The following is a 12,596-nucleotide window of genomic DNA, read 5'->3' as shown; positions in this document are numbered from 1 at the left end:
TTTAGAGCTTACATTTTAAATCGGAAAGCAGGATTTCATCTCTCTCGAAACTTGCAATGCTTGGACTCAAAACTTTTACGCAAAATTGATAGCATATCTGCTTTCTTTATAGTCAATATCTACTAAACTCATCTTAAACACATGCTACTCTTTTTTTTATACTGTTTTAGACTACATTTCATGTAGCAAAAATGTTTTAGCCTGGCACCCATGTTGATGATAAAGCCAGTTAAAATAGATAGATTTTCTTTTTTTTGCTGGGTTTAAATATGTTGGTTTAACTCACCTGATTCAGGGCAGCGTGGCTTTAGAGTCACAGTTAAAAAACACTTCAATGTAATGGAAAGACTTTATATGCACCAGATAAGCTACAAACATTTTCAGTTATTTCTTACTGCAAACTTCATCCGTAACATATTTTAATGTAGGTTGCATTTTCTGTTGACTCTGATATAGCTTGACTGAATTTTGGTCTAAATAACTTATTTCCAGATGAACACTTTATGTACATTGGCACCTTTGTAAAAGAAATTAATAATCTCAAAGGACTTCTCTCCCAGAAACAGGTGGAATTTAGGCTTTTTATTTGTTTGCAACCTAAAAAGTGGGCAGATAAGCAGACAGCTTGGTTAATATGCCCCACTGTCTTTTTTTTTTTAAATTACAAGATGTTGAACAAAAAATAAAAAGACATAGCAAGCAACACCAATACTCACTGGGACAAAAATCCCCTGGCCTATACTACTGTTAACCCTCCTATATTCTGTTCCAGTATTTTCTACACATAAGGAATAAGAACGATTGAGGACAAAAACAGGAATGTTAGCAAGATAAACTGTAGTTAAAAACAACTTCAAAAATTGGATTCCGAGTTATGTCATATTAAAGTATGAAGTATGAAGGGGTCATTGGTACGGCTAGATAAACAGGATCTGCTTCATACTCATGGTATTTACTACGATTACTGTCTTATATAACTCTCATCAACTGTTGTCTAGAAAATAAATCAACATCATTTTACCTCAATTCTGAATAATAACTAACTATGTTAATATTCTTTCTATTTCAGTAAGATGACCTTGTGTTTCAGAGTATTTTTAAAGCATGTAAACTGATTAGCAGCTTTACATAAACTGGTTTCAGTAATACCCTCAGGTAAAATTACACATTTTATTTATCCTCTTTTGAATTATTTCAGTCAAGTACTGATTTGAAGTGTAAAACATTATTGTTCTTTGCATGAAACGTGGCTACTGTACTGGTTTGGGAGACAGTTTTCTATTCTTGTGCAATTGCTGGAGATTAAAAATGCAAACTGGTGTGGGAGTCGCACTGAAGGATATCAGAGTACAAAACACGGTCATGTCTGTATCGATCCACTGCACTGCAAGTTATATTCACATTCTCCAGTAACGCTTTGGGTTAAAAATAGTAATAGAAAAAAAACAAACCGCCCTCTTGCTGTAAAAATATCTGCTTCTGTTAAAGAGAAAACAATCCCTCATCTTTCCGAATCACATAAAAGCGTCAGATTTAATTCCAAAGATGATTCCCTCAGGACTGGAGCGGTGAAGACTCCTTATTTGTGTGCATATACAAGAGCATTTCTCAGGTGGTGACTCACTGCCTTTGATAGACCTGGATGGTTATTGGCACGCCTAATTCTTACTTGCTGCTATTTTTAGACATCTGTCCCACAGTGCACCCGTCTGTGTCACCCAGGAAGTTACTGGAACCTGCTCACGCCATCATGTGCCACCAGAGGCCCCGTCGTACTGATTGTTCCATTCCTCCTCTGAAGCCTTGGCAACAAGGAATAAGGGGATTGTTAAGGTCAAATTTAAACCTGTAGCAGACATGTTGTGCAGTTTCTTAATAAAACTCTTAGAGACCAATTTCTGCTATAACATACCGACATGTTTCCGACAATATAAGAAGATAAATGGGATCGAGAGTATGACTCACAGCAAAATCTCGTTCTATGTTTTGGATTTCTGACTGCCTTGATCACAAAGCAAAGAAGTTTGAGCATCCTGTGACTCGTCACATAAAAGGAATTCAGAGAAGTCCATGCAGCGTGTGTCATGACAGGATTTAATGCTAGATTTGCTTTTCCCTTTGAAGAAAATGAGGAGAATTTCATGTCTAAATGACACATGTAAAAAACAAAACATCCAAGCCTTGATGAATGCTGTGAGAAAATGACTAAAAGTGTTGAAGTAAATCTGTTTTTACATAAATTGACATAAAAAAACAAAAAAACATTTCTGGTATCTCACCTTAATCCCACATAAGTACAGTATGTGCGTTCTGCAGAAAGGTCACTATATTTTGCCCGTTTCTTGTTACCTACAAGCTGAATCAACAAATACATCCGGTCTGATGGCTTACTTGCACTTTCTTTGAACAATTTTAGCCTGAGTAATGTTGGTCTAACACCAGGTGCCAAGAGCAAACGCTCACCTCCAGAAGAAAAAAGAAAAAGAAAAAAAAAACACATTAGCCAAATGTCAGGCCACCCCTTGCATCTCTGTGGTGTCTGATAAAAGTCAGTCCCTTTAAGCACAGAGTTGGCAGTGTTACCAACTGAGGCACCACAAGGCAGGAAAGGCCCCCGAGGGGCTGGCATTTCAGAACCAGGCTAGAGTCGGGGGCACGAGCAACATGGGATGCTTTAGCGCACAAAGCATGTTAAGCAATAAATCCAAAAATATTCACGTTTGACAGGTAAAAGATGAAATTTGTAATGATTTGTAAAACCAGCGAGAGATGGCCGATTAGCACCCCTGGTAAGCTACCGGAATAAGTTCAACATTTATTGCAGTACCATAATCTCAAACAGATATTTTTATTTTACTTTCTATTTTTAGAAAAACTATTCTCAATTTGAGTACATTTATTCAATTTTTTAAAAATCCCTAATAAAAAATACCAGTTTTTTCTTTCTTTTTTTTTTGGTTGTTTGTTGATCAAGTCAAAAGTCCCACACTTGTTCACACCCTTGCTGGTAAAGACTAATTCTTTCATGGTGAGCAGAGGTGTCAATACATCTGGAGAGAAATGGCATAAAAAAACATCTTCAATTTATTTACTATTCATAAAGAGACTTATTAGGAGAAGTAGATTTTTGTTCAGCCATTTATCCTTTTTTTAATCTTAAGATTTTATGAGGACGTTCTCTGTACTTTTTTTTATATAGCTAATTAGTGAGGTTCTGAAAATAATGAATTGTTTTTGTTGCATCTAACGATGAAGGTGCTTACTCATGGGAGCAGCTGGTGGAGCTTTCTGAAGAAGAACTAAAAAAAAAAAAAAGAAAGATGCTATGAAACATGGAGCATGAGCAAAACAGAGAACAAGATGGTTTAAATTTCAAACTTCACTTCATCCATCTTTGTCTGTGGCAAAATAAAGAATAAGTAGAAAAATTAGGAATTAATTGTTGTTTACTCCACGTGTTCCTGGAGTTTAATGTGAATATTATTGAAAACTGACCAAATCTTCTACATTGGTGCATTAAAGTTGCCTGAAAAACTCCATCCCAATTCCGGTGGACTTGAGACGGATGCTTCTCTCTTTGCGTCTGTGGTCAACGTATTTCAGTTATTTTCTGTCTTTATCTTCTCCTCCTAAATAATCTTCCATGCAGTAATATAAAATTCCCTTTGGGGATTATTTAGCACTTATTAAATTCAATCCAGACAACAATGCAGCCATCTGGATATGGAGAAGAGGTAGAGATGTGGATGCAGAACAGGAGAGAAGCGAGCCCTGCCTTTTGTTAGGCAGCTCTGATTACCAAGGTTACCGAGCGATGCTTAGCAGCTGTAGCTGTCACAGCAGGACGAACGTCACATGATTCATGATTAATGCTAAAGCCTTTTCCTTTTTTTTTTCTTTTTTTTTATAGATTGCTGCTTTGCTCTGATGGTATGCAGAGCAGATCTAATTGAGATGGTTAAGGATTTCTTGAAGTAATTACAAACCACAATGCAGCAGCTGTTATCAGCAGGTGTTTCACTGTACATCCGGCTTCTCGTTGTTTTTATGCCTCGCCAACGTCATTCACACAAGGGCAAAGAACAAGCTCTAGGTCATCCACATGTGCATGTGCGAACCCTCTCTCCGCTCGTCCCCGTGGTCCATTATCATCTCCTGTAATTGGATTCAAAGGAGAAGAGACAAATGTCTGCTGCCAGAAGTGTCTGCTGCTGCACCACTTCAGTTCAGAGGCAAGGCGAGCCTGTGAGTTAATAGAAAATATGATTTAGCTGCGGGGATGTTTCGTGGTAATCACCGACTCTCTGTGACTTACTTGGCATTCTGCCAGCGGGTCCGGTCAGACCCCCAGGGGTCGGGGCTGCAAGGCCGACATCAGCAGTCCAACGCTGGTGAGTCCCGCTGCTGAAAGAGAGCCTGTTGAGCGCAATCACCCAAATCGGTCATCAGTTTTGTGCGTCTTAAAGGGGTAGATCGGGATTGTTGAAGAGAAGTTTTAAGTTAGAAACATTTCACATGTTAGCCGCAAGATTCCTCTAATGGCGTATTAGTTGGTTGGAGGCTCAAGACTGTAGCTTGTCCAAGGGAAGCCAATACCCATGCAAACTTGCATCATGTTAAAACAAATCAAAATTCAAAAATATCACACACATTTGTCCAAACAGTGTTTTAAAATGGCTACGTTTGCATTAGGCAGCTATTTGTGCACCAATTGAAGATAATTTATACAGGAAATAGAGTTTGGAGATGCACCACTAACGATTTACCAGTGTAAAACTGGAACATGTAAAGTGAACTAAAACACACAAAGCATTTCTTTTCAGAGTAACTTGTGTAATGTGACCAAATCATAGAAAAAAAGCAAAAATATTAAAGATGTTTAAGTTGTTCATTATTGATTTTGACACTTCCTTACCTCACTATGAAAATAATGTGGAGGTATTGTTCATCTTTGGCTCAGTGTCTGCTACTCTTATTAGTGGTACATTAAACAAACTATTTTGCAATAAAAAAGAATTTAGCAGAGTAAGTCAAATGTACATTTTAGTGCCACTTTTACCTGGAAAGACCAAGGTCTATTGGGCTCCGAGAAGAACTTGTCATTCACAATATGGCCGACACACGGTTCGACCAAGGCAGTCTTCTTCAGACACTTTTCTGTTCTGTTTTCAGCTTGTCTTTGACACAACAGGATATTTGGTTGTGTGCCGCCGTAATTACCTTCAGCTTGTTTGTAATTAACTGATCAATGCAACAGTTATGACAGGTTAAAATGCCAATAGAGTGTCTTCTCCAGGCAGGATGTCAACTGTTAATAACCTTTCCACTGAACCTTTCTTTGAAAACCCTGAGCTGTCCATCAAAGGTAAGCGAAGGCACGCGGGCTCCCAAGTCGTGCTGCTCCCGCAGACCTCTGCGCGTTGTCGTGCTGCTGCCTTCCTCTTTGTGATGGTTGCTATGGGAAGATGCATCCTGATGAGACTATTTATCAAGCTGAAGGACTATAGTGGATTTTTTTTCCATCACCCTTTAATGCACAGGCAAAAAGTATGACTCAGCCCATTAGGTTATTTTCTTCGTGTTTGGCTGCTAATTATTTCCAAATGGTGGACTGAATTATGTGGACACTGGCATGGCAGCAATACTTGACAGCCTGAGACTGAAAACAAACAAACAGACAAAAAAAATGCAACATGTTTTAACGTGTGTAATGGGTGTCTTTATTCAAGTTTATATATATGACTACAGCTGTTTCATTTTGATTTTTTTTTCTTTTTCATCTTGTGACATCTGCTGTCAGGCTGAAGATGAGGAAGAGGAGGACCAGCCTCTGAGCCTGTCCTGGCCCGAATCCAATCGCAAGCGCTTCACCTACCTCTTTATCATGCCCATCGTCCTCCCCCTGTGGCTGACTCTTCCTGACGTCAGGAAAACGGTGACTTTCCGAAACTTTTTCCAAGAACGTCTCCTCTCTTCTAGACAAGATTTATTCACCTTTTCTTTTTCTTTTTCCTTTTCAGTCGTCAAAAAAGTTCTTCCCTGTTACATTCCTGGGGGCCATCTGCTGGATTGCAGGATTCTCCTATCTAATGGTGTGGTGGGCTCACCAGGTATACGCAGCACAACAAGTTTTGATTTGAAAGTATCAGTGCAGCAACACAAAAAATGCCTTTCAGTAAGCATAATCCCCATCTAGTAAACAAGACTCTTTGTCTTTTCCCCCTTTTCTACATCCTTTACATTTGATTAAACATCGTTACAGCCGTATCTTTCAAAATATAGCTGACTATCTGAGCTTTGTCACTGCCGAAGCATCACAAGGAAATTAAAAATAGCTGCAACAAAAGATGAGGTTGTATTTACCCTGAAGCTTTTTTTTTTTTTTTTCTCTTTGCAGGTTGGCGAGACCATCGGGATTACAGAGGAGATTATGGGTCTGACTATATTAGCAGCTGGAACCTCTATCCCTGACCTCATCACCAGTGTCATTGTGGCACGCAAGGGGCTGGGCGATATGGCTGTATCCAGCTCTGTGGGCTCCAACATCTTCGACATCACTGTTGGGTACGTCATATCTGAGAGTTTTAAGCCTGTGCTCAACTTTTGGCTGTGTGAACCTTGAAGTAAAATGCGGTAACGATGAATCTGTCCCCACGATCCTCTCTGAGATGCAATTTTATTTGAACAAAATAGATTTTTGTATTTAAAACAATTATTATCTCCTCACGTCACTCTGAAAAGAGATAAATTATTTCATTTTATTGTATTGCATCTGGTCATAGCAGCCTGTTCTTGGAAAAGAAAATTAGCGAAACCAGTCATATAGAATGCAGGCTCTTATCCTCAGTGTAATATATTTAGAAGCTAAGTGGTTTTAAAAATTTGTTGTGATTTTTCAGGATTTGATCTGAAAGATCAACACCAGACAGCAAATTACTGTGAAGTGGAAGGAAAATGACACATGATTTTGAGCATTTTTATGCAAATAGAATCTGAAAGGTTTGGTTCACATTTGAACTCAGAGCCTCCAATCTGCTTTGTAGAACCGCCTTCCTCTGCAATTATTGCTGCTTTCTATCAGCTTCTCATATTTAGAGATGGACGTGCTTGCCCAATATTCATTTTGGCAAAATAGTCCAAGCTCTGTCAGACTGGATGCAGAGCATATTTAAAGACCAACCTATGCAGTTTTGCCACAGATTTTGTACTGGACTTTGATTGGACCATCCAGACACAAATTATGCTTTGATCTAAAACTTTGTGTACTGAGTTGCTACCCTGGATTTTATTTTGGGATATTACAGTAAAACGGGCTCAATGCAAATGTACACCACGCTTTTCAGATTTTTATCTGTAAAAGATGTGGTGAACCGTATGCCATTCTCTTCCCACTTCACAGTTATGTACATGAGTTCTTCGTGATTGTAAAGTGGCAACATTCGAAAAAGGATTATGGGATTTGAATGCGAATCGTTCGTTTGTGCAGTTGTTTTTTCAACAACATGTTCGTACCTTTGCAGACTGCCGTTTCCCTGGCTACTGTGGTCCATGTTCCGCGGCTTCATCCCGGTGCAGGTCAGCTCCAACGGCCTCTTCTGCGCCATCGTGCTCCTCTTCCTCATGCTCCTCTTCGTCATCATCTCCATCGCTGCGTGCAAGTGGCGAATGAGCAAGCTTTTGGGCTTCATCATGTTCATGCTGTACTTCGTCTTCCTGGTTGTCAGCGTCATGCTGGAGGACAGGGTGATCAGCTGCCCCGTGTCCATCTGATAGGCCCGCCGGGGAGCTGCCCTCTCCTCACCCACCTCGTCACCATCCAACAACCATCCATACAGCCTGCCGTCGATCTCACCTGACCCTCATAATCCTTTACACCACAAGAACCACGTGAGGAGTAAAGAAAAACGGGACGAAACATGGAATCTGCAAACAATTTTGGCCCACGGGGAGGGGTGGAGGAGGGAGTGTGATGAGGTTTTATCTAGAAAAGATTTTGTGGATAATCTTTTTGAGGAGGGGCGCGAGCCAAGCAAAAGGTATTATGCATGCAATTAGGCTCACTGGAGGAACTGGATTCAAGTCGTCGCCTGACAGGTTGGAGTAGCAGCATGTTCACATTTTTAACAGCAAAAACGCCACGACTTGAGCAGCAACTGTGAGCACATTTGAACGGACAAGCTCGCTCAGCAGGCCGAAACAAATGTTGGATGCAGATGAATTTATTTATGAGGACATGGCAGACTCTGCGGATGAGTGTTTCGCTCCAAAGCTGATGGTATCGAGACTCTCGTGTGAGATTTCTGCAGACAAACTTTTCCTCCTTTTTTGTTCTTTTCTTTTTTTTTTTGCGGAGCCATCTGTGCTCGGTCTTTATGACACGTTTCAGCCTTCATCCTGTCCTGCCAATTGTCGTCGACACATTTCCACTGAGCTTTTTTTTTTTTTTTTGGCTCAATAGAAGTAGCAGTAGGTTTACAGTAACAGTATTATTCGACGTGAAGCCATCTTAACAGTCTGCTTCTCTTCTTCTCTCGCTGATTGTACAGAATCCTCCATGCTTCACATGTACCGATTTAAAAAAAAGTTTAAAAAAAGCCTGACTGAAGTGTAGAGACTAGCCTTCAAATATCTCACACAGTTTGGAAGAAATGCATGAGTACATAGGCTCAATAAACTTAAATACCTAAATACCTAGAAGTACCACATCAAAAAGATGTTTACCATGTTTAAGCATCATGGTTGGCTTAGATTAGTCAATGTGTAGTGCTTTGTTCACCATAAAACTTGCCTCAAGTCACCTAATCAAACCGTTTGAGATACAAGTAACAAGGCATAAACTGCATGGGGAAAAAAAACACCCTTCAGGGTGAGAAAATAACTAACATTAAGAAAGTTGTATACAAAAAAAAAACGTACCTTTGTTTTTAAGTACTTTTTTGCAAATCAAGACTCATTCTCTATGTATTGTCAACGATATCTATCAAGCTGTCTATCAAACCATTTTCTCTCTAATCAAAGGTGCTTTTGTGTGCATGTGTGCAAATGTGCATTTGGAGTCACCACACTGAAATTTACTCACTTATAGAGGCATTTTGCATAATGTACGCACACCGATTTGTCTCTCTTTCAGCTACGTAGAATGTGGAAAACTCACAGACTTTATAGCAATATACCACATGTCGTCTTTGAGAGTGTAATCGCTCCATGCATGTTTTGCTAATTTGGGATTTTCTTATCAGATGCCATCAATGGAAGATGAGCAACAATAAGTGGTACACTGATTTTCGTTTTAAAATGTGACATGTTAAATTGGAAAAGACTCGTCTTTTTTTGGGCTCAAAAACAAATGAGAGGAAATCAATATGTTTGCTTGATTTTACTGAATAACAATGCATAAAATTGTAGTTAAAAATAAATGTTGACACTTAAACTTGAGGTAGTAGCATAATTTTAGATGTGTTTATTTTCTTCCTTTTTATATCTGTTTAGTTGTGGAAACAACACATGGGTCACCATTGGGGTGTGCAGAGGAAACAGCACCTCCTACAGTCACAGGATCACAAAAAACAGATGCTACTAGCGGCTAAATCTAATTTCACCACTTGTAGCTCCTTCTTAACCCTTAACCCTAACAGGTAGGACCTCTCACTTGTTTCCATGGAGTAAGGTGAGGATTAGGTATTAAAAAATTGGCTACAGTATATAAAAAACAAAAAATATATATATATTTCAATGTAAATGATTTTACCATCACAACAACCACTGTTTTAAATATAGTGCTACAAGAATAATGACACACAAACAACACAAATGTCTAGTTTGTTGTTTTCTCATATGTTACCAAACTGGAAATCCAGTTTTATTATAATGAATGATACCTGCAGTCAGATAATCATCAGTATACTTCAAGTATACAAGATTTGTGTTCTTGTTAAAGTTTGCAATGTTAGAATAAGCTATGCACCACATAGATTTTTTTTTATGTTATAAACACATTTAAAATGCATTGTAGCAGATTTATTTTAAATGTTTTTATTCCTTAACTAGGATTAAAAAAAATAGTGAATTCTGACACAAGATTATCTGTTGTACACATAAAGGCCTCTTAAATAATGTACCGTTAAGCCCAGAATTATTCACGCCCCTGTAATATTTACGTCAAAAGTAACCTTTTATTTTGACCAACTTAAAAAATAGCTTCAACCTCGTAGACTACCAGAGCTCAACACCAAAGATAAATTGACTAAATCCCAGAGGAAAAAAGCTGATCAGCAGTTATAATAAGGAGTTCCTACTGATTATTGTAATGGGTATAAACATTGGATACCTGCCACTTCTATAATATGAAAATAAAAATGTTTTCTGAAAACGACAGCTTTTGATAATGATTTTTTAAACATTTAGAAGATTCACCAAGTCACACAAACATACACTCTTTCATACACCATCACACACATCAGTAGGAAACTTGGGGTTAAGTGCCTTGCCCAGGGGCACATCAACATGCGATGGGGACAAGCTGGAATCCAACCCACAAATTTCTGATAGCCAAGTTGATTACTCTACCCACTGAGCACCAGTCACTTTCATTTCTCTGCTAGATGATTTTTAAAAAATCATTTTAAATGTGAAAAATTACTTTAACTTTGACCACAAAACTAAGGAATTTTGGCTCACATTTCAGATTTACATTTCGTGTTTTCAAGCAAAAATCAAGTAATGGCCGCTTTTTGTTCTTCATTGCTAGTGTCCGATGAGAGCGTCGATTATCAGAACATGCTTGGAGACTAATCCCTCCCATTCGTCTGTCCCTCTCTGTCCTCCCTCCCCGCAGGAGGTAAAGTGGGCGACCAGTTCTCCTCCTCCTCCCCGCACCTTTTACCTCAGCCTCTGCACAGCCGCGTCGTAGGAGTTAACTGTAAAATAGTAGTATGTATAGATTCACCGAATGTGTGAGGAAGCATGCATGCAAGGAACTCTGGCTGGTCACCCCAGCGCAGCTTATTACCACCAAATTTTATGCATTCGTTTGCAGAGGAACATTAAGAAATTCAATGCTTTTTCTTTTTTCTTTTGTAAATAACTTTTTTCTTTCCTTTTTTAAAAAACAAAACAAAGCAAAAAAAAAGTTGCACACATACATTTAACTCACTACTTTTGCTTTGATGTTCTGGAAGCTATGAGGAATGTTGCAGGGAACCCTTTAGTAGCACCACTGAGAGAAAGCAAACACCCAACTCGCATAAACAAACAGTAAACATACCCATTCTGGTTCTGTTAAGGAAAAGAGGGCTTTAAAAACCACATTGCCTCCTCTGATTCAACTAATTTACACTGCCACTCTATTTTTATTTCATTTTATTTTTTTAGTATATGCACAATACAAATCTAAATCATAACAATAAATATTGTAAGCCATTCTTTCACCATTCAGTTCGGAAGAGTCAATTTACAGTATGGTCTCGGCAGTGACTCGTGTGCTTTTGTGCACATTTTCCATGAAAAGCCTCCGTCAGCGCCCACACACACCGTTTGATCCGATCTCACTTCAGATTCTTTTCACACCCCTTCTTCAAAGGAACCCTTTAGGAAATATTAGATTTTCACGTGCTCTTGCTGAGACTTTGTGCACAGTAGAAATAGGGTCTGCTTGGCAGGAAATGCTGAAAAATGTGGGGGAAATGAATCCAGCGGACATCTCCTTCCGTTTGTCTTCGCTTTAACTCTTAGAGTAAGTCTCAGTTTCAAAGTAGAATGAAAACCAATGTGGATATTACCCAAGGTATCTCACTGCAACCTGTTCTGATGAGACATTTGAATGTAACAACAGGTAAGATTTTCCAAAGCACGTCAAGATGATTTTCACATTTTATTTTTTTAGCGGATGAAGAGAAAAAAAAAATTATCTATCACATGAGCTTTGAATTGATTCTGGTTCAAAAGGGTAAGAGACCTTGAAAGTTAGCAACCAACGAGCATTCTTGCACTTGTAAAATGTTTTATTTTCTTGGTGTTGATCTCAAATTTATTTAACATGTACATATGCTGTAAACGGAAACAAATTATCCATATAATCTATATGTGTACAAGAAATATGTCTCTTTATGTAAAAAAACACAAAGTATAATATAATGAAAACAAATAAATATGCTAATTCAAATATGCAAATGTGTCTTGTTATTCTTTTTTTTTTCTTATTATTCTTATTCCACCAATCATTGGCTTCACAGTCATTTCAGTTCTTGTCTTTTAAAGATTTGTTTGTCTCTGTCCACTTTTACAACATATAACTTTTTTAAAAGAACTAGGTAGAATTCATTGTTGATGTTCTCTAATCGAGTGTCAAAATTAAAGATTTATACCGAAATACTTACTTGAATCCTCAGTAATGTTTGGTTAAATGTAAATTATTAAGCACCATTCAAACTTCAGTCATTTTCATCATTAAGGTTCTGGAAAAGGGAGATCAATCTTCTATCACAAAGTGTGAAGCTCCACTATTTGGGTGACCTCTGCAACCCACTGGTGCTGTGTTTGTCTTCCTCTCATGACCAACTATTAGTCTTCTGTGTTGTGAGCCCAAAGGCAGCTGAAGT

General features: G+C 38.4%; 1 protein-coding gene across 6 annotated transcripts in view; it reads left to right on the top strand.

Moving 5' to 3' along the window:
* LOC116732905 (sodium/potassium/calcium exchanger 2-like) overlaps positions 1-12,164 on the top strand; it is a 58,611-nt gene extending 46,447 nt beyond the window's left edge. For all 6 annotated transcript variants that reach the window (XM_032583498.1, XM_032583499.1, XM_032583497.1 and 3 more), the window contains 4 exons: positions 5,801-5,935; positions 6,021-6,110; positions 6,398-6,564; positions 7,521-12,164. In XM_032583498.1, coding sequence (XP_032439389.1) covers positions 5,801-5,935; positions 6,021-6,110; positions 6,398-6,564; positions 7,521-7,770 — 642 coding nt within the window. In that variant the 3' untranslated portion in view covers positions 7,771-12,164. The remainder of the gene's footprint in view (positions 1-5,800; positions 5,936-6,020; positions 6,111-6,397; positions 6,565-7,520) is intronic.
* Positions 12,165-12,596: the final 432 nt, after the last annotated feature.

This window comes from Xiphophorus hellerii, chromosome 14 (genome assembly GCF_003331165.1).
Source record: "Xiphophorus hellerii strain 12219 chromosome 14, Xiphophorus_hellerii-4.1, whole genome shotgun sequence".
In the NCBI taxonomy this organism is placed as follows: Eukaryota; Metazoa; Chordata; class Actinopteri; order Cyprinodontiformes; family Poeciliidae; genus Xiphophorus; species Xiphophorus hellerii.
The sequence above is the reverse complement of the archived record's forward strand: the minus strand, read 5'-3'. Positions and strand labels throughout refer to the sequence as shown.